This window comes from Acomys russatus, chromosome 27 (genome assembly GCF_903995435.1).
Source record: "Acomys russatus chromosome 27, mAcoRus1.1, whole genome shotgun sequence".
Lineage (NCBI taxonomy): Eukaryota > Metazoa > Chordata > Mammalia > Rodentia > Muridae > Acomys > Acomys russatus.
The window spans coordinates 52,831,495-52,853,973 of record NC_067163.1 but is presented as its reverse complement, the minus strand read 5'-3'; the positions used below and the strand labels follow the sequence as shown (position 1 = coordinate 52,853,973).

Here is a 22,479-nt window from a genome sequence, read left to right as displayed (position 1 = left end):
GTTCTAGTCAATTCTATTCTATACATTTCTGCCAATGAACATATTTTTTATAGAGTATATTTTCCTAATTATATATCATATATTAAATATGTGATAAATATAAAATAATGTATTAATATACAAATTAAATATATATAATACATATGAAATACATAAACTTTATATCCACGGCTTTTTTGCCAGTATGTGGTTTATGCACCACACACATGTGTGCCTGGTGACCATGGAAGCCAGAAAAAGGTGTCAGATTCACTGGAATTGACATTCCTGATGGTTGTCAGCCACCATATGGGAGTTGGGAATTGAGCCCAGGTCCTCTGCCAAAGCAACAAGTGCTCTTATCACTGAACTATCTCTCCAACTTGTAGTTTAGCCAACATTTTACGAAAATTTCAAATGAACATGGAAGTTGAAAAATTGTGCAATGAACATTATTCTATCTGACATCCAAATTTATATCTTTTAAATTTTTATTATATCACATATTTATTCACTTACTCATTGTCCTATCTAATTACAGATAGTCTATTTCTGATGCATATAAAACTAAGTCACCTACAAAAGGATAATTTATTCCTAAATAATTCAGAGTGTACACCATTAATTATCATTCAATAATTATATATAGTAGTATTTAGGCAACAGATGTAGTGAAATATACAGCTCTTAAATGTCCAATGTGACTAAATTAAAATCCTGTTTTTAAAGTTTTATTTAAGACTGTGAGTGATTGTGCACACTTGCGTGTACGTGTGTGTGTGTGTGTGTGTGTGTGTCTAGTATCTATGTGTATGTATATATGTTCTGTGTGTGTGGCCTGCATATATGTGTGTGCGTCTAGTCTCTCTCTCTCTCTCTCTCTCTCTCTCTCTCTCTCTCTCTCTCTCTCTCTCTCTCTCTCTCTCTCTCTCTCTCTCTCTCTCTCTCTCTCTCTCTCTCTCTCTGTGTGTGTGTGTGTGTGTGTGTGCAGGGACCAGCAGGGACCACAGGCAGCGAACCCTCTCCTCCAGAGCTGGAGTTAAGGTTGGTTGTGAGGCTTCTGATACGACTATGGTAACCAAATTCAGAATCCCTGAAAAAGCCATCTCTCCAACCCCTGCAGGCATTTTAAAGCTTCATTTTTATTGTGCCCTTTATCTTCTCACAAATTTCAAATGGCTTTCTGTTGTCTACCAAGATAAGGTTTCAAAAATATTTTCTTACTATAACCACATTCTTTTCCCAGTTATTTTTGAAAAACTCTTTCATGTCATTTTAAATAACATTGTCATGGAAAATTATATTTAATGGGCATTACGTTTTTAAATTTTTCACTAAAATTCACTTTTAACATGTGAATATGATGGTTGTATGTTTTTATGGGGATGCCAAGCGGTGTTAGGTTGCATGTGAAAAATGTGTAGCCTTTTAATCATGTTAAAATATTCATATATCTCAAAAAATATTCATATATCTCTTAAAGTTTTCCCTTTTTTTGTGTGGTTAAAAGCATTGCAAACTATTTTGTTAGCCCTTCAATTAAATGCTACAAGGCCGTTATCTATCGACACCTTACCGTGCACACTGTATTTACTGCGATTTACATCCCAGTGATGTGGCTTCTTGTACCTCTCTTTTCTCTACTTCCTGCTAGTCATTATCTCTCTAAAAAGTTCTATGAGGTCAGTGTTTTAAGAGTCCCCACATAAGTGGGATCATGTGGCATTTGCCTTTCTGTGGCTGGCTTATATCAATTTACATAGCCACTTCTGTGGTTATTTGCCCATGAGGGTATCACACTGGAGAAAAGCCCAAGAAAGGCCTGTCGGGTAGATTGCTATTTCAGTCTGCAGAATCATAACTATTGAAATATATACATCGTTAAATAGTCAGGTTCTGTCACGAGTTTGTTTTGGAATTTAGAGTCAACTTCCCAATAACAGTCAAGTTTTCTAATCTCTAAATCCTAAGTCTATCTTAAAATGTTACTATCAGGAGCTGAGGAGATGGCTCAGTAGTTAAAAGTACTTTCTGTGCAAGCAAGAGACTGAATTGGCATTCCCATATGTTGAGAGAATATCTTGTGTATTATATGGATGCATTGCCTGTCAATTAAAAAAAACATGGCCTATAGGAAAGGGTTGAATAGAAGGTGGAACATCTGGCTGGCAGAAAGGATTCTGGGATAGAGCCAGGCATAGAATATTCAGTCCAGCAAGATGTGAGCAGAACAGATGCATGGTACCTGAACAAAGGAAACCAGCCACATGGCAAAATGTAGATTAGCATAAATGGGTTTTTAAAAAACGTTATGAGCTAGTCATAGAGGAGCCCAGCTATATGGTCTGGGTATTTGCAAATAATATTTTGAGTTTCATGAGTCTTTATTCTGGAAGCGTGGAGCCAGGAAAAAACCCACGACATTTAGGACCCAGGTAAATGCCAAGTGAATGTGGCTGCATGCCTTTATTTTTAGTTTTGAAAAGTAGAGGTAAGATTCCTGGAGCAGGCTAGCTAGTGTGACTATCCATGTAGCATGCCCTGGATTTCATCGAGAGACCTTGACTCATGGAAGAAGATTAATGAGTGATCAAGGGAAGGGTCTTAATATCAGTCCTGTCTACACACATGAACATACACGTTCACCCTCCCACGTGGGAATGTATATACATGTATGCTCGGAAGCCACACAGACATAAAAACATATGAAGAGAAAAAGAAATGTTCCTGTCAGGGTTAGTGATGACAAGTATATAAGACCTACGAGGATTTTTTTTTTTTTACACTAAATATCCTTGTTAATGTGACATCACTGACTTTAAGAAATTTCAAAAGTCCAAAGCTGAAGAGATTGCTCAGTGCTTAAGAGAACTTTCTATGTATAGTTTAGCACGTGCAATTCCAGTTCCAAAGATTCAGACATTCTTCATACTCGCCAATAGGCACATACACAGTACACAGAACCTGCTGCATATACACATACCAACACACACATAAAAAACAAACAAGCCTTTGAAGTTCAACCCTATAAGAGGTCAATAATATGGGGGTATTTGCATAAAATAATGCTCAAGTGTTAAACTTTTAGTGTTTTTTTTCTATGTTATAATAACCAATAAATCATTTTCTACTTGGAAAAAGGGCTTGTCTACAAATTATATGTTACTTTGTTTTTTCACTTGGGTTCATACGAGAATGAATGAATAAGGAAGGCAGAAGATAGGTGAAAGATAGAAGGCGGGAAGTTTCTGATAGTTTTTCTTCAAGTACCTTTAAGTACTTAACATGGGCTCATCAAACTATCTCTGCCCTTATGAGGGACATTTATATCAACTTGACTCACATTATAATACTTTTGGAAGTGGGAACCTCAATTGAGAAAATGTTTCCACTATGTTGGCTTGTTGTCAAGGCTGTCATATATTTTCTTGATGGATGATTGATATGGGAAAGCCCAGTTCACCCAGGGTAGTGCAACCACTGGGCTGGTGGACCTGGGTGCTGTAAGAAAGCAGACTGAGCAAGCCACGAGGAGAAACCAAGAAGCAGCACTCTCCTTGGATTCTGCAACAGTCCTGCCTCCAAGGGTCTACCCTGTTTGAATTCCTGCCCTCCCTTCTTTTGGTGATGGACTATAGAGTAGATGTGTAAGTGAAGATAAACTCTACATTGTTTGGTCATGGTGTTTTATCATAGCAACAGAAACCATAAGAAAATCATCATATCTGAGTTTCTGAATACCTTTACCAATACTGTGCACAGACGTTGGTATCCTAGATAAAATGCTAAATGTGGTACTTGACAGATGTGCTCAACAGGCAGTAATATTACTGTTATTTTCCATTTAGAGATATCGTGAAGACTCAACTCAGATAAGAAAAATGCTCTTTCACAATGTATATGAGATGTATGAAATAAATATAATATGATAATTAACTGTACTAAACATGCAAATACAGCAATTGAAAGAACTGTTTGCTGTTATTCAGTAATTGTATTTTTAAAATTCTATTTGGTCACCTTGCTTCATCTATGTTCATATTTAAATGGTGTGTCAGGAAGCTGACACAGTGGGAATGTTGCTGTGTTGCAAGAGGGAGCACTACTATCATGGGTTTTGGATAGGTGAACATAGAGTCCCCCCAGTCTCCTCCTTGCCTTATTATAAACAAGAGAAAAACAAATTAATAAAAATTTTCTTACTTTGGTAGAAAGATAAGAAGGAAAACAATGCACCCGACTATTGAATTTCACTTTAAAGTGATCTATTTATGTGTCAGCACTCATTCATACAGCCTCAGTGGTAAATTTTAGTGAAACGAGAATTGAATGAGGGAATACATAATGTGTCTCTGCAGTAATTAGTGAGATAGAGACTTGACAATTATCTAGTTAATCTGATCAACAAAGACAGCTAAATTGGGTAGCTTACGTCAAAGTGGATTTATTTGGCCTAGTCCATCCAAATCAACTCTACACAGTAATCACATTAGCAACACGGCTGCCAACAGTAGGGCCCGTGGAGAGGACTGAAACATAGAGAAGGGGAAGGACAGAAACAGGAAGTGATAGATAATAGCAAAGTTACCATGTACATGTATTTAGGAGAAGCCAAGCAGAAGGACTCCATTGTAACTAACATGAAAAAGAAAAAAAGAAAAACCCAGAGCAAGCCTAAAAAAAACTAAGAAGAGCTGCTGAGAACCTGAGAAACAAAAGGAGAGAGGTAGCAAGAAGGGAGCTGATACGCTATGCAAAACATAGTGATATATCATCTTTGTTTCTTTCATTCAGAAAGCAAAGGACTGGGATGATTAAAACTTTAGCTTGTTTAGTTTTTTTTTGTTTTGTTTTGTTTTTTGTTTTTGTTTTTTTTTAGGAGTCTAATGTTTCTCAGATTTACTTTGAGTATTTGAACATAATGGTCTCAGCACTTTGATGCTCTCTGCAGGTTAGGGCACTACATAGAACTTACAGTTAGTAGGTCGGGAATATTATTTCCTAGTACTACACCATAGGCCTAAAACATAAAGGACATAGCCACAAAAATGGGGAGGACGGGTGGCACACAGAGGAAGGGGAAGCAGGCTATCAGGATGAGACTGGTTGGGCTGTGGTCATATGGTGGGGAAAGAGGTCTCTTTCTGTCATAGGTCTAGGGGAGGGGAATGGGGCACAAGAGGGAGGGAGGGTGGGAATGGGAAGATACAAGCAAGGGGATAACAATCGGGATGTAATCTGAATAAATTATAATAAATTGAAATTAAATGCAAAAAAAATCACATTTGACAACATGAATATAAGGAATGTATCTATAGTCTATCAATTTTGAAGATCTTCAAAGCAAAGGGATATCTTCATATACATTTTTCTTATACTGTGTTTTTAGCTGAAGAAGTCCAGAGGGATATAGAGTGACCAAAAATACCAAGAAACAGTACCCAGTCTTCCTTCTGTGAGCACCATCTTCATCACTGTACCCACAGTTACAGAAAACCACCAATATTTGTATATTTTGACACTGGTTATGTGTTTTATGCCTCCTCAGAAACTCATTACATGGAAACATATGAATATTTGCAAACATTAAAAATGAATCCCAGAATATAAATCTCATTTAAAATAAGTTCTTTTTGATGGAACGAAAAGTAAGCCTGCAAGTTAGCTTCTTGGTTCTTTTCTACATATTCTGACAGATGGTAAGTGATGGGGGATTATTTCCATGCGTGATACCAAAAATTTATGAGTTACTCATTTGTTTTTCAAGGATGCAAAGGAAACCACACACTAGCCTGCTTTAACTTTATGATTAAGCCCAGAAAACAACTTCTCATGTCAGAAATGCCATGCTCACTACTGTAGCAATCAGAGCTGGTGTTAAGTCCCCAGGGCTCATTCATAATCAATTAGTTCAGTATGACTGAACTGAGTTTTAAATCTTATATAATTGCAATTAATTTAAATTTAACTAGCCATCTGTGGCTAATGGCTGACACATTAGACAGAGATGTTCTAGAATCAGTACCAGGAAATTTCTAGTGAAAATCAGCTCCACAGAATATTTTCCCATTTATTTTCAGAAGTAAACCTTTTTCTATTACCTAAAGGGGCCCAAACTCTTGGAGAATACTTTCTGTATGACCTGTAAAATGTAGGAGGTACTTACTAGCATCATTAGAAAGGATGGACAGTTTAACAACATAATATTGGGGCAAGGGTACTTCTCAGTGGTAGAACGCTTGCCTAACATGTGCTAAGTGCTGGGTTCTATCTGCAGTACAAACACAAACGAATCAAAGAATATCTTTAATTAATCTTTAAGTACATCAATGTACACTAAAGTATAAATGAGGAAATGAAAAAAATGTACTGTTGAAGAATTTGCTATGTTGGGCAGTCTATTTCATAATGCCAAGATTACTACTGCCACACTTATTCTTTTAAGATGTTGGCTTTATTTTTGCTTTCCTTGTACATTCCCAAAGAGTGGTTGGCATGGCCCAGTTTCTGAGTTCTCTAGGGATGGCTGCTTGGCTGGACATGGCATCAAGAGATCCGAGCTTCCTGTACTCCTAAAGCTAGCCCAGAGTTCTGCAGCTGAGAGGGTTCAAAGCATAGAGACTAATGCCGGTGATAAGCCCATGCCCCACAGTGACTGACACCTGAGCTTTCCTGCAGTCTCATCTCTACGTCTCAGTCCTGCAAGCATAGAGTTTTATAAGGCCAAGCTCTATCTTTCAAGTACAATTCTTTTGGCCCTGGGTTTCTTTGGGAGTCATTGTCTTCTTAGGAGATGTTCAGAGTGGCAACAGAACACAATGGATTAGACGGAAAAAGATGACCTGTCTACTGTGATGTTCTGCGAGATAAAATGTTACTGATGCTAACATCTTTGTGGGCATTATGTTCAAGGATTTAGTCACAGTAGCTAAACCAGGGGTTGGAAACAGTTCTTGAAAAGAAGGCAGATACATTTTCTTGCTTTAGAAGTAAAGACTCCTTCCGCAACTAGTCAGTCATCCAAACTGTCTCACATAAAATACATTTAAAAGAATTTCCAAGTCTTCTAGGTATTAGAGAGCTTGCAAAGCTGAAAATGTTTGTAACATTGAAAACAGATAATGATTACATAGCTCAGGAGCCAATGAAGAGACTATTTCATACCCTGCAACATCAATAATTTACCGGAACACAGCACAAAGCCTTGGACCTAACTCAGCAAGCTAACAAACACTAACCCATATGGTAAGAGAAACCTTCACTTGCTGATGACCTGTGAGGACCCTGCAGTCACAGCATCCGGCACTAGAACTCTCGTCCGTGTCCCATGATGGCTGAATCCCTTCTTTGGACCATAACGTACAAGCCTACAGATCTCTAACTGATAACTATGATGCGCACACATTATCCAAGTACATCACTGGAAACGATGAGGATGATGAGGACTGGGGTAACCACGATGTTACCCGTTAATGTTTGCCTAAAGCTATGGATCCCTAAAAGGCAGAGCCCTAGCTTACATATGTTGTGTTGGAACATGGTGCGTTCTATGGGGCTTAGTCTCCTTTTCCTGGACTGTCTTCTAAGCTTATGGCTCTGGTGCATTCTAAGGCTTTATAATTACGCAGATAAGCATGCAGCACCTGGCAGGATATGGTAGATAAGTCCCAGCACTGTACAATATTGGCACGGCTTTGTGAGCCTTTGAGTGTGAGATGATGTTAGGCAGGACCTACTCTGCATTAGTAGATCAGAAGACCTCTGGGTCTGCAGGACATTATGCTGGCTCGCACTGTGAGGAAGTTGTGCTACATAATAGCAGCAGGAAGGAATATATTGCTCCCTCCAGTGTATACTAGGGAAGCTTCCCCTTGTACTGTTGTGGTTATAGATGGGAAAATAAATGATTGCCTGCTGAGGGGTGCTAGAATGCATATGGGCAAGCAAGATTGGGCCAGTTATAAGCAGCAAACCTCTGCTATGTTTCCCGGAAGGGCTAAAACTCCCAGTGGAATTCTGAGGAGGTGATATGATATACAAGGTAATTGTAGTTGTCCAATGACCATCACCCCCCTCCCCCAAAGATCCTTACTGGAGGTCAATGCTCCATCAATCAGGTGCTGAGATGTTGGCTGATGACCTTGACTGTTTCCTTTTGCCTCTGGCTAAGTAGCAATGTTCTTACCCAGGGATCCATATACCTCTACGCCAGCAGGTTACTCTGCTTGAGAGAGGTATCGACACAGCTCTCGTTTCTGGAAGACGAGACTGACATTTGGTACAGTTTATATGCCAGACCTTCTCTATGGCTTTATGTAAAAGTTCTGTGTATTTGGTCATGGGGGGCCATAGGTTTGTTCTATAGGTCCATAAATTCCATGCTAAAAATATGTGCCTTATAAGACAACAATTATAAAACACAGGAGTAGTCCATAACATTGATGGCATTATCATGTGTTACCAGATCTAGTGATCAGGAACAGCTAATGTTTATTATATGTTTATTACATGTGTGCATCCCATACGGCAGAAAGAAAGGAGCCTACAAACGTTAAAGGGCAGTCCAAATGCACACATTTTTAGGAATCTTATGTTCTTGTGCACGCTAACACATTCCTTCCTTCCTGAGTGGCAAATTTTATCCTATTGTTACAAAAGACCTAGGATGCTTGGTAGGACTCTGCATGTTGAAGGCATGATAAGCTGGTGTAGAGTATTTCACAGATTCCTTTATCGGGTGACTCAGAAGGCTGCCGTTTGGGGTAAGCTTTGATGAAAAGAGGGTCTTCAAAGCTTTCTGCTGTGATACAAGCTGCATTGATGTCAGACCAGTAGTAAATGGCAAATTTCACGTTCTCAGAAGTGCTATAATAAATATAAGTAAAATGTGGTTTTGATGCAACCTTTAAAAATGTACAGTTTTGCTACTTATATTTTAATTTATCTTCCACACATACACAATTGAATCTCTATTATTGATCATGCCTGCCCTATACAAATAAAGTGTTCTATTTAGAAAATTCAAAACCAAATCAACTAAATATACTAATGGAGATGGACGTCATAGATTTCATTGGAATATATCAGAATTCTCTTTGTTTGTACTGTACAGTGTCCTGGTTAATTGTCATGTTCCATTTTAAACTTACTGAGAAGCTGGCTCTGGAAGCAGGGTAGAGCCTCCCATTTTAAACTCAAGTATGTTTGTCCCAAGGTGACTTCCGAGGCTTCTTATCTGCGGCTTCCCACCTCCCACCCTGGCCCTGTATCAAGAAGACAGGCAAGAGCACCGACAACTAAGGGTTGTAAAGCATTCTGTCTTTGAACAATAAAAAGAGATAAACTGTTTTCAGCAGAGAAACACACATGCCTGCAGTGGGAATGGAAAGCTAGAAGCTCATTCACAGCGAGGCTGCAAAGGAGCTTCAGCTGGGCACTACCTGGGTCTTGAACTCCAACATGACTGGCTATTTCTCAGTCATTTCTGCTGCATGTTTGCATGGACGTTATTATTCTGTCTGTTCTCAATCACCACTCTGTTTGTTTCTATCAGACCCTGTGATACTCTGAGTTGATGATTTTCTATCTCTCTGCTGCTTCTTCTGTCTAATACTTGTGATTTACTTCTTTATTTTGTCTTTCTATACATGCGATAAACCCACTCATTCATAACTGCAAGAATGCATATTTCTAGTCTGTAGAGCTCACTAGCATGAAGAAGCCTTGGCTTGCTTTAGACTCTCAGAGTCTGGGAATGTGGACACCAGTGGACCATGTACCTGGACCTTTTTCTCAAACCAGGTTACATTGTCTGCCATGAAGTAACAGTGCTTCATTGAAGAACGGCACTGGCCAAGATGAGGAGGGATGTTTGCTGCAAACAAAATTTTTTTCCCAAAACAAAATTCAATGCAATTGAGTGATTTTAGGCACTGTCAAGATCAGACACAAAATCACAACGAAGGGAAGCTAGAAACACTTCACCAAGAAAGAGACATTGGAAGGGGTGTCCAGAAAAGGAGACAAATTCGTTTGCTTATGACATTTGCAATAGCAAGAAGCTCACTCTACTGTCTTGTCCTTTTAGGTTTTTCTTTAGAAATTCTAGCAAGGCATCACCTACAAGAGTACACAGCAGAATGGATGGGTAAATATGGATCACATGGAGACAGAAGATGGACCACCAAAGCAGATGCTGCCAGCATTGTGATGAACCCCCTCAATTGTCCCTTTAAACATGTGTCAGTACATATGTCTCCAAGTTCCTGAGGAGTCCTCTTGCTACAGTTTTGCAGCTGTGGTATCTTTGGGATCTTGCCTCTGTGTGGCTTATCAGATAGCTTACAAGCTGCTTATGTAGCTAAACTCTTAAGAAGAGTATCAGGTATGCATAGAAACCTTTTTGTCTCTGAGAGACCTCGAGCCAATAAGTGTCCAGCAAAATATGAAAGCCTTGCTTTCTGGCTTCCAAAAGGACAAACCTACATGGATTTTATACTAGAGGCCCCCACACAGGAGCAAGGGACCTTCTCTTAACTTCTGTTCTGTGTTGCTTCAGTCTTTCCAGTAATGGTTTCTTCCACTCCTGCTTTCTTGGCAAGTCACAGCAGAAACTCCTTATCTCTGGATCTTATTACAGCAACCAAACTGGAGACTTCTTATTATTATACAGTGACATGATTTTTTTTTGAGTATGATATTTGAATTCAGATTTTTATGAATGATATTCTGGCTTGATGGGTCTGAGCATTATTGACCTGTAAAGTCACCAGATTAGATGAGCACTCCGAAGGACCCACATAAAGAAAAAGTCTCTTCAGATTTTTTTTAAATAGTAAAGGTGATGACCTTTACTAATTTATCTGAATTTATATCCATTCATTCAGCTTTGGTCTCCAGAGGAACCCGAACCAAGGATCCATGAAAACCCTCCAGCTAGTTAAAGATATTTCTCGATTTTACACCCTCCTTCACCACCTGAGTTATCTTCCAAGGTGCGCTGTCTCAGGAGAGAGCTCAGCAGAGCAAGATGGAGACCTTGGTAAGTTGTAGGATTAAACGCAAATGCTTGGCTTGCGTTCAGCTGACGGCATTCCCAGTACATTTTGCACATGGGAACGTGTTCAGCTTGACCTTGCTGGGAAATATTTTGGCATCTTAAAGGCCAGTCTGGCAAAATACTGAACACTAAAGTTTTTCAGAAGACAAATGAAGCATGAATTTGATCAAAAGGTAACACTCATTTAAAATGCTGTGGTCCACACTAACGCATTTTGCACAGCATGTTCTCAAAGGTATTTGGTGAAGAAATTGCTTTGACTACATTATTTATCACCTTTTATTGTGAAGTGATCTGGGGCATTCATACAAGAGAAATATTAAAAGTAATATTTTATAGGTATAGAACATATTCATGCTAACCTTATAGAAGATATTTCCAGGTAGAAGGCAATTGAAAAATTTAGATGAAACCTGTCAAGTCAATACAGTCTGGGGAATATACCAAGAAATCACACAAACTCACTGAAGTATCATTTTGTTAACGTAGTCACCTTTGAATTTCTTTTCATAAGTGAATTCAATTTCACGAGCTGCCTTCTGCACAACCCCAAATCCAAAGACTTTATTCCATAGAACAATTTCATGAACTTGAATTAGAAGTAAAGCTTTCTTTCTCCGTGACAGCTGCTTTTGAGTGGATATTCTTGTAAAGTTAATAATGTCGCTAGCTGAATATAATGATCCCCTATTGTAGAAGAAGTGAAAGGAAGATGGAATTTGGCTGAGTTTCATCTTTAGAAACTTGCGAGTCATGTGTGTGTTAAAAGCAGCAATGAGAACTGATAATGCATTAAGAGCTTCAGAGTAAGTGTGTGTTACGAAGGGGAGGGTGACTCACTTTACACTTGCGGTTTCCTGACAATATCTTCTGCATTGTTTTAAACCTGTGTAGATTCTCTATAGGTCTTGGATCAACTTTAATATATCCAAATGCACTGTCCTTAACTAAAATAAGAAATATTAGGAAAAGACCCCACAGAAATGTTGTAGTGGCATATGCTATAATCCTAGCACGTGTGAGGTTAAGACATATAGAGGTCAAGGCCAGCCTGGGATACATAATGAGACTCTACGAAAATAAACAATATAAAATGAGAAAAAAGCTATAGCCTAACTGTAATATTGTTAAGATGAAAAAAAAAACCCCATAAACTAATTTTTAAAAACTTGGAATGACCAGAAATCTCAAAATTCAGAGATTCAAACTAAAAACATTTTTATCTTCACTAACAACTCAGCATCTGTTATGCACCATACTGAAAACTTCTGTATTCACTGGCTCACCCAATGCCACAGCCAGCAAGGGGCAGGGACGGCTCTCCTGCTGTCATGCTCTCGGGGTCTGGTCTCCCACATCCATGCCATCAGGGTCAGCTCTGCTGTGTTGCCTAGGTAAGGCGTGGGGCTGGTCTCCCAAGTGCTGCAGCAAGGAAGGGACAAGAACTGCTCTCATGACCCTGGGGCCAGCTCTGCCATACACAGTGTTTTTAATGCCTTCTTTAATTTTAATTCTTATCACTGTCTAATTTATTCTAGTTCACCTAAAACAAAAATTAAACGCTTCTTGCATTACAGCCTCAAGCTTCCTCAAAGTGAGATTTCTCAGCCACACCGTTATGGCTATCCTTGAGGTACAATTATCTGGAGCTACACAATGAGAGTAGTTGATGTCAACACATGGCTTAACCAGTTCCCAAGTACCTCACCAAGGTATACAAGTTGCCGTTCATTCTCCACTTATAGACTAGGCTATAGGGAACATAGTAACCCCTCTAAGTAGGTGCTCAGATCTCCTCATGCCCTTTATGATTCCATTCTACTGAGTCTCATGTCCTGGAAACATACACTACTCTTACATAAAGATATTTGGCATCCTTTAAAGACTGTCTTCTCTAACCCTCTAAAACGAAAGAATTCAAATACTTGTAGGTATTGTCATTTCATACTCAGCAGTCCACAGAACTGTCGAAGAGTTTATCATTTAGTAGTCACTCATAAGAGTAGTGAGGACTATCACTCTGACACAAATATAAACAGAATTATATTGGGCTAAGATATTAACAGTCACAGAAATGTACCAGAGTTTGGTAGTTGAGATTTTTTTTTTTTTGCGATACAATCAAGGTAGCAGAGAAAAGATTTTCATTAATTTCCAAACACAATGCCAGAGAATCCTTAAGAAGAAGTCAGAGGAGGGAAGAAACAATTTTGATTTTATATACTTCCTACAGGAATGAGCTAAAAGGCTGAAAATTGTGAACACATTGAATTTTTCCAAACAGCAGCTTGAAAAGAAGATATACTCCTAGATTATGGATATTTGGTGTGATAATAGAACTGTCAGCCCTTTGAACAAGCTTCCAAGTTGTTACTTACTCAACATTGATCTGCTCAGAAAGATGATGCTATCCCAAGGCTCCTGCTGGGTTCTTCCCATGAGACTTGGATGACGTGCATTTAGAACACAGTTTGCTAATATACATGAAATGAATAAATCCTTCAGGTGACTAGCTTTGCCATGAGAGGAGCAAGTCTGTCGTAGGGAGTTTAAGTGGTTATCCCAGGGTCACATGTGTGTGAAACAACAGAGCAGAGAATTGGATTTAAAGTATCACCCTGCAAAGCGTGGCACATTCCTTCTTAAATATCTATGGAGGGACTCTGATTTGAATGCAATTCAAGACATTCGGTAATTTACCGTTATATTTTCATTACTATAGCAAATGCAAGATACAACACTGTTATTGAAAGAAAAGATTCTGAGTCCTAATTTTGGAGTCTGAAGTTTAAGAACATCTATTGGCTTTAGGCTTCTGATGGGGCATAGAGAAGGGGAACATACCACAGTGAGAGTTTGTGGTGTAGTGGAGCAGAGCAAAGGCTGGGTCATGCTGCAACAATGTCCTTCAAGGGCTTTCCTTCTATTGGCCTACCAACATATCACTCAATTGAGACGGCTCTACCACTTTACAGAGTATCAAGTAAGCAAGACATAGGCCTTTGGCTAACACTTACTCTCCAACTACACCAGTTTTGAGTCCTCCACGCTTTGCAAGCAAGCATATGAATGCTTATGATCTGGATCATCTTTCAAAGGATATTATTCAGGCAACTTCCATAGTTGGTAGCATTGTAACACTATGGTCCTCCATAAAGAGATCCAGGAAAAATTTCCTATGTCCAAGGTTGGGAGTATATGCTCCTGGAAGCATCCAGGACATATGCACATGTCATATATCTATAAAATTTGTATTCAGGAATCCAGCTGAAGAGAGTGATGACTCTTTGGAACTCCTGCTTCTGGGCTTATATCAAAGTCATTTGCTTCTGGATCTAAGCAGAAAGTAGAGCTTGTCTAACTGGGACGATGGAGCTGTCCTAAAGTCTAATGTTGTTATTTGTTTCTAGATCCACCATGAGAAGGTAATGTAAACTTACTAATACAGAATTAAGGATGGGAATGGGAAAGGCCCCTGGCCAGTGAAAAGCCCTGAGATGCAATTTGCCCTCTTATAAACCTATCTTTGTCCTGACAATGTCTTGGAAAATCAGAACGCCCATTTTGAAAACTTACTGTATATTATATTTTACTTTCCAAGCACCATATCTGTCCATCACAAGCTACCCCCATATCTGAACATCACATGATACCCATTTTAAAAAACAATTTATGAATTTTAATTTTCATAAAAGTAAAAAGTCTAGACTATTTGTCTAGATTCATAAGAATGATTCTGCTTTCTAGCTTGAATTTAAAGGCAGTCTAGGGATATTTTTGATTTTTATCTATTGATTCTGTAGCCTAAAAATGGTCACACTAAAGCTCCTATGAAGCCGATTTCTAAAAGTTATCCAGATGAAAACGGTGTACATGTCATTGGGCTTGAAGCTGAATCCTGACATGTTAAGTCCATGGGAATTGTCATGATGGCTAATAGTTTTGACTTGAATATGTGTTGTTTCTATGGTGTTAGAAGTGAAGGAAAAAGAAGCATTAGTTTCCAGGACAACTCTGAAAGTAGCAAATTACCTTCTGTACTGAGAAGTGGAAAGACAATGTATATGATTGCATGAAAGCATGATGTTTCCCTCAGTAAAAGTGTGAAATAGTTCAAACCATTAAGAAATAGTATCTTGGTATTTCTCATACATAATAATTATGAGTTAAACATTTTCAATAGCCATTGAACTCATGAAAAGTAGAAATCAATAAACAAGATTTCACCTACTTTTGATATGTTACTTGATCGACTTGCAGATCTCCCTGGAGACTTTTCATTCTGGAAAATAAAATTATAAATATTGATTAAAGGAAAGCGTGGTCCAATTTCTCAGCACCAAGAAGAGACAGTGCAGTATCATGTACATTTATGAATATTCTTAATATAGTTCTGACAGATGGACACACAGCGTAGCTGTATGTTATTAATATGTGCCAACTAACTTCAAAGTAGCAATTAAGCTAGTAATATTTATTTACACGAAATTTTTCTTTCTACAGCACCCCCCCAAAAAAGCTATGCAATCTCTTTGCAAATTAGAGAATGGAAGTATAGCCCATTTTTTCCTTTTGTTTTTGCACTCAGAAAATTCTGAGTATATTTGAGGTCTGCATGCAAGTAAATACTGTGTGTTAAATGTGTGGTAGATACCTTCAACTCATGTTCCTAGGAAACACATTTAATTGGTTTATTTTTTTCTGTCATTTCACATGATTGTAGGCACTTGATCCTTAAAACTTAAAATCTCTCTAAGTTTTGCCTTGAGATTTAAAATGTAACTAGAGCCATCCCCATATTCTCCCTAATGCCGACACTAGCTGCTGCCTAGCAGCACGGGACATGAAGACTGAGGAGGCCCCCTTCTAGCCAGGCAGGGTGTCTACTGGTGGGAGAGGAACAGAAATCCACCTACAAAACCTTTGACACAAAATTTGCAAGTTGTACAGTGATAAGGGTAGAGCAGTGACTGAGGGAATGTCAAACTAAGGCCTGCCTGGCCTAACTTGAGGCCCACCCCATGGTAGAGAGCCAAACCCTAACCCCATCAACTCTGCTATGTTTACAACAGAGCCTAGCATAACAATCCTCTGAGAGGCCCCACCCGTCAGTGGATAGGATCAGATGCTGAGACTTACAGCCAAGCATTATGCATAGCTTGAGGAGTCCTGTGGGAGAGGTCAGGGGCAGGGAGGACAGAAGGACCTGGAGGGGACAAGAACACCACAAGAAGATGAACAGAGTCAACTACCCTAGGCCCATCTGGGCTCACAGAAATGGAAGCACCAACCAAAGAGTGTGCATGGACCTAAGCCCCCTACATATATATAACCCATGGGCAGCATGACTTTCATGTTGGTCTTCTAGTAAGTTGAGTGGGTGATGCCTATGACACATACTCTGACACCTGCTCTTTGATTACTTCTCCCTAACTGGACTACCTTTCCTGGGCCCAGTGGATGAGGAGCAGCTCAGTCCTGATGTGACTTGATATGCTGGGGTGGGTTGGGGGCTCTCCTTTTCTGAGGAGAAGGGGAGGGGGAGGGGGGGAAGCAGGTGGGAGAGTAGGGCCAGGAAGAGAGGAGGGAGGGGTCTACAATTGGGATATAAAGTGAATATATAAATAAAATATAAATAAAAAAGATTTAAAACTTAAAAAATGTTTTAAAAATGTATACCCTGTTCTTAAGCACTTTGTAGTTTAGGAGAAAAGGCACACTGAAAGTGCTTTTGAATCACATTTTTTATGCCATGAAACTTTAATGTAAAAAGAGACCTGGGTAGGAGTTAGGTCTTTTACTTTGAAGGCAAGTGATTTTTTTTCCAGGAAACTATAGAATTAGGGTCTAAAACCTTCTGATTGCTGCTGTATTTTTGCTGTTTCTATTCTGCTAAATATCTGTTAGAAGATAAGTGAGAATAAATCAGAGTTTACGGACACGCATGTAGTGTGCAAAAAGTAGTCAACTTAATGCTGTCTTCTTGACAGGAACTCACAGCAGTTGTGGTGCCCATGCAAACACAAGCCAGCTAAAATTTCTGAATAGATGGCACCAGCACTTACTTAGCTGGCAGTTGGTTGCTGCTGAGGGAGCAAGACTCATTCTCATTTGAAAATATGGCCACTGACAGGCTTTCCACACTCCAGTGGATGGCCCCAGACCCATGCAATACGCCCGGAATTTCCTATGATGAAGACTTGTGGTGGCAGATGTGTTATTGTGGAGAAAAAGGGTACAGTTATTGCAAACTACTGCTGTGTTATACACAAGTATTCCAGCTGAATATGCGACATCCATCACCTGTGACCACTGATGCCACCAAAGAGCGTGTTATTACAGACTGAGATGAGTCACAAAGATGTGATTAGTCACACCTTCTAACAGCCTGGGATCCAGCCTGGATGAATGCGCATGCTGCCACAGATGTGTTTCCCTGATTAGCTTCTTCTGGTGATGGAGAGCAGCACTTTGCTCCTGACAGCTCAACCCTTCTTCCAGACACTAGTTAACAAAACCAATACATTTTCCTCTCTCAGCGAAATTCAGAATGTTGACACATTATCGTGTGGAACAGAGGTAAATAAGCCACACAAAATAATACACTCTTTGTTTTGGCTGCAGCAGGGATGGGGTATGCTTGTAGTTGTGATAGTGGTTATTTTGCTTTCCCGTTTTTCATTCATATGACATTTGGGAATGTGGTTAAGGAATGGCAAGTGAAACTGCTACACCAGGAGCCAAGAAGAAGAATAGAAAACGTAATGTAACATTAAGTGCCCTTAACTTTTCAAGCCAACCGCAGCTTGGTGGTAGCTTGAAATAAGACAGAGAGTCAATTCAGTTGCCAATGGAGAACAGTTCACCACAGTGATATGTACATACTCTGTGCTGATAAGCTCCAGTCAAAAAATGTATCCATCTGACGGTTTGGTACCTCAGAGCTGTTTAATATAAAATACACTGCCCCTATATTCTCAGAATACAAGGTTGGGTACTAAAAGATAAACGTGGGTTTAGGGAATGGTTAATATTTTTCATGGCCAAGTTCTCTAGTGTTCTATGCCAGCTTGTGGAAAAGAAACCAAGCTCACCAGTGGGCAGGGGCATTGTGTTGGTAGTGATCTAAGGTGACAGGAGCCTTGCCATCATATGTATGGTGGTTTGCTGGTATTAGCATGAGTAGATATTTGACTCTGGTGAACATGACTTTTATTATTATAAAACATGGAAGGTGATATATTCAGGATGGTTGTAAAGACTGAATAAGTTATAAAGACATTTTTCATATTACAAAGTTATGACATTTCTGTTGTTCGCAGACAGAGGAAACACCCAGAAAGTTTCCCACTAATTTATGTTGGTCATGCAGATTATAAGAGTCAAGAATTTTCCCCACCAGCACCTTGGGTTCTCTGTCCTGCAATCCTATGATGGATTACATTTGGACTGTAAAATTTTAGAATTAAAAAACAATTGGATAACCAACTGGTGTGTTCTGACCTGGGAACAACTAATTCTCCCATTCTCAAAATTCCCTAGTTGTCTCTAATTCTTTGATAGAATTAAGCCTCATGGACTTTTTTCCCCATCCACTTTACCATGTCTAATGTTGGTGTCCCACTTTGCTCATGTTTATGTGGTCAGGTTGGTGACAGTTTATGGTGTAAGTGCTGACATTAGTAGGCAACACAATCTCACAGCAAACCCTCTGGTCCTCTGACTCTTAAAATCTTTTCACCCCTTTCTCTGCAATGTGCCCATACCAAATGCGGACTCCTAAAATGTACGTATGGTACCATTCAGCTGGTAAGGTTATGTTTAAGAATGTACATGTATATATGTATATGTATGTAACAAAAATTAATGAAAAAAGAGGACATGACTTTAAAATAGAAGAAAGAGAGACAAATGGAAGGGTTTGGATGCAGAAAAAGAAGGAAAATGTAATTATATTATAAATCTCAAAAATAAAAGAAGAAAATGAAATTTTCTCTCCTGAGAATGGTAAAGAATATAATTATTGTTTTGGAATCAAAACACCAGAGAGACTTTCTCTCTGGGAAAACTTCCAAAGCAATGTGGCCAGTTTGTTGTTAATTAATTGAGTGGCTTGTTCCCTTACAATTGAAATGACATAGTCTTCGTATAGCCAGTGTGGTTGTCATACTTCATTACGATGAGTTTGATTACTCTATGTTAGATTAAATGTAAGCTGTCCCCAAACCTAGCACATCTTACTGCTACCCAAATTACAGTGATCTTGCAGGATGATGTGGAACCAACAAGAGTTTCTTTCTAGTCTGCATGCAAAGAATATGATTATTTAAGAGCAACGTTGGATCTTAACATCATCTCCAGCACACAGACAAAGACTCAGAGTTTCAAAGGTGTATTTTTTAAGATTTTCAAGAAGTGTCTAATCTTTGGTTATTATACTGAATTTTCTTTCAAATTCAATCTTGCTAAATATAGCAGGATTTGTTTGTGACGTGTGTGTGTGTGTGCGCGCATGTGTATGTGTGTGTGTGTATGTGTGTGTGTGTGTGTGTGTGTGTGTGTGTATCCAGGTGTGCTCACCTAACTGTGTGCATGTGCAAGCCAGAGATTGAGTCTGAGTGTCTTCCGTGCAGCTCTCGACCTTATCCTCCGAGACAGCTCCTTTCATAGAATGTGGAGCTTGCTGTTTCAGCTAGGCTGATCCTTTAGGAAGCCACTGGGATCTGCTTGTCCCTGCCCCCACTCCCCAGTGCTGGGGTTACAGTTAGGTAGCAATAGGCCTGGTTTTTAAAGTGGGGGCTAGGGATTCAAACTCAGGCCCTCACGGTTGCACAACAAGTGCTTTACCCACTGTGCAGTATATGCGAGGAGATCAGGGAGGAAGCTTTAGGCATTGGGTCTAAAATGTATACTACAGCTAATAAGACGCTTCAGAGCATAAAAGGTGCTTGCCACTGAGACTGACAACCTGGGTTTAATTCCTGGGACCTACATGGTAGAGGAGCACTCAGTTCCACAAGTTGGTCTCCGACTTCCCGCAGACTTGCTATGGCAGCATATACCCACACGCGCACGCACGCACTCACGCATGCACGCACGCAGGCATGCATGCACGCATGCACACACAGTTAATTAGTATGTTTTAAATGTCTATTAAAGGGAAATTAAATGCTTCTTCGAAAAGAAGGCAGACTGAGTTGCTCTCATGGGAATCGCTAATGTGCTGTACTTTCCTCCAGTTCCTTTAAGAGTGAAAATCAGGAGCGAATGAAAGGAGAAGGAAAAGAGACAAGCTGGAAAAACGTCCAAGGAATTTAGAGGACTATTTCTGCTAAGGTAACCAAAGCCTGTAATAAAATAAACACTTAAAAACTGTGACTTATAAGCAAATTAAGAAAAACAAACGAGAGCTCCAGGATCCTGAATAGTGCATGAAACTTTTACTAATAGATTCATGGAAATCTCCTATATCAAATGAAAAACATTAAATGGCATTGGAGCATTAAAAGTAGTTTGACTTTAAAAATGTACACAGAATTGTAGAGAAAGGGCTCTTCTTTTGACTTTAATCTAATAAAGTTAGAAACACAAATTTAGGACATGACAACTCTTAACTACCCGAAAATGAATTACACTCATGTAAAAGCTGTTTAGCCCAAATGAAGGACAACTCGCAGGAATATAGCTTAAGAAAATATCACACATTTGGAAAATACTCAAAATTGCATCCAGATTAGAATTTGTTATTGTAAGGGCTGTTGAGATGACTCAGCAGTTTAAAAGTGCATTCTGTTTTTCCAAGACACTTAGGTTCCCTGTGTCCTTATTCCTCAACTCATAAGTCCTTGTAACACCAGCTCTGGAGCTATCCAACACCTTACTCTGGTCCCCACGGATGCCTACACACTCATGGTATGCATGCACATATACACACACACACACGACTAAAATAAACTTTGAAAATTATTATTAGAAATTTATAAATAAATTTATATCCCTGAGCAATAATGTCATTATTCAGGGATATAGCCGAAAGAATACAAAAAATACAATATAAACTTTTAGGCTAATATACTAAAATTTAAACAGATAAAATTGTTTTCTCAAGACAAGTACTTTGTGAATAATCACACGATAGAAAAGTTTTTCGTTCTGCATTTTAGGGGGATAGAGCAATATGTAATGAAAATAACAAAATAACAGGAGGCAAAGCCATAGATGAGAAAGATGAGAAAAACATGACTGACACTGGTAGCATCAGCTCAACAAATCGGCAAGTGGATTAAGTAAGTGATACTCTAGAAAAATAAAATTCATAAAATTTGTTGAAGAAGAAGAAAAAGAAGAAAAAGAAGAAGAAGAAGAAAGCAAAAGATAGCATTAATGTGGGACAGCTGAAAAATTAAGAGACTCTCCAGCCCCTGGATAAGGACATGATGATTGTACAACTGAGCTTCTTGTTGGCTTTGGAAGAAACCCAACTCAAGTTTCCCTTAGAGCAATCATGTCAGAGAAACCTACATTTGCCTGGTTTATGTGATTCATCTTTTATAAAAGAACTGTCAAACTCCTTGAGATGATACAAAGACAGAAGGTGAGACAAGGCAACTGTTCTCTGGTCTCATTTATGAGGACAAACACAAAAAATGTTTTGAAAATATCAACATATATTTAAATGTTATTATGTATCTATCATGTATTACCATAATTTCCATAGAGTCGGATGGGTGCAATCCACTCCACGAATTTCTTATCATAGAATATGTAAACACAAATAGTTATCCCAACACATTGAAAGAGACAAAAAAGTTACATAAGTAAACACTGAAAACATTAATAAATCCTATTAGCTGTCTAATATGTTTTAAGTAAAATATTTTTAAAAGCTTTAAAATTCTAAAGATAATATTGTTAAAATCAACACTAAATCCCAAACAGTGAAGTGTTGAAATGCTATGCATTAAACAGCTCCTTTCTGCTAGAGAGGCTACTTTTGTTAATTCAATTTGCTCAAGTCACTAGGAAACAAAACCAACTAAATAAAATATTTGGCAGAAAAATACTGAAAGAGAAATGAAACCCCAATTTTTCTTATTAATGGCGAAAGGCTACAGAACCTCAAGTGTCTATAGCTCCTGTCCTTAATTATATTTCAGTATGGGGTCTAGACACCAGATAATTATGCCATTGCAGGATCTGTGAAGTCTTCTAAGACCTGCTGTACCCATGTTGGTATGAACAGAATAGTCCCTGGGCACATAATTTCCCAGGGATGCTCTCTCACACCTCTTCTGCTGCAGCTGAGTAAAACAAATTCCCTCTAAACAAGCTGTGGCCAGATCTAGTGATTGCTGCTTCCTCTCTATCACACAGTCATGCCATAGCGGCTCTTCTTGCTCTTTTGTGTTGCCTTGCTCTTGGTACCACTGTCACGGTCAACA

The 22,479-nt window shown here is 38.9% G+C and overlaps 1 protein-coding gene across 7 annotated transcripts in view; it reads right to left on the bottom strand.

The window, feature by feature from the left end:
- The window catches only part of Marchf1 (membrane associated ring-CH-type finger 1), a 455,732-nt gene that overhangs the window by 151,539 nt on the left and 281,714 nt on the right, over positions 1-22,479 (bottom strand). For all 7 annotated transcript variants that reach the window (XM_051169427.1, XM_051169429.1, XM_051169424.1 and 4 more), the window contains one exon: positions 15,270-15,320. In XM_051169427.1, coding sequence (XP_051025384.1) covers positions 15,270-15,320 — 51 coding nt within the window. The remainder of the gene's footprint in view (positions 1-15,269; positions 15,321-22,479) is intronic.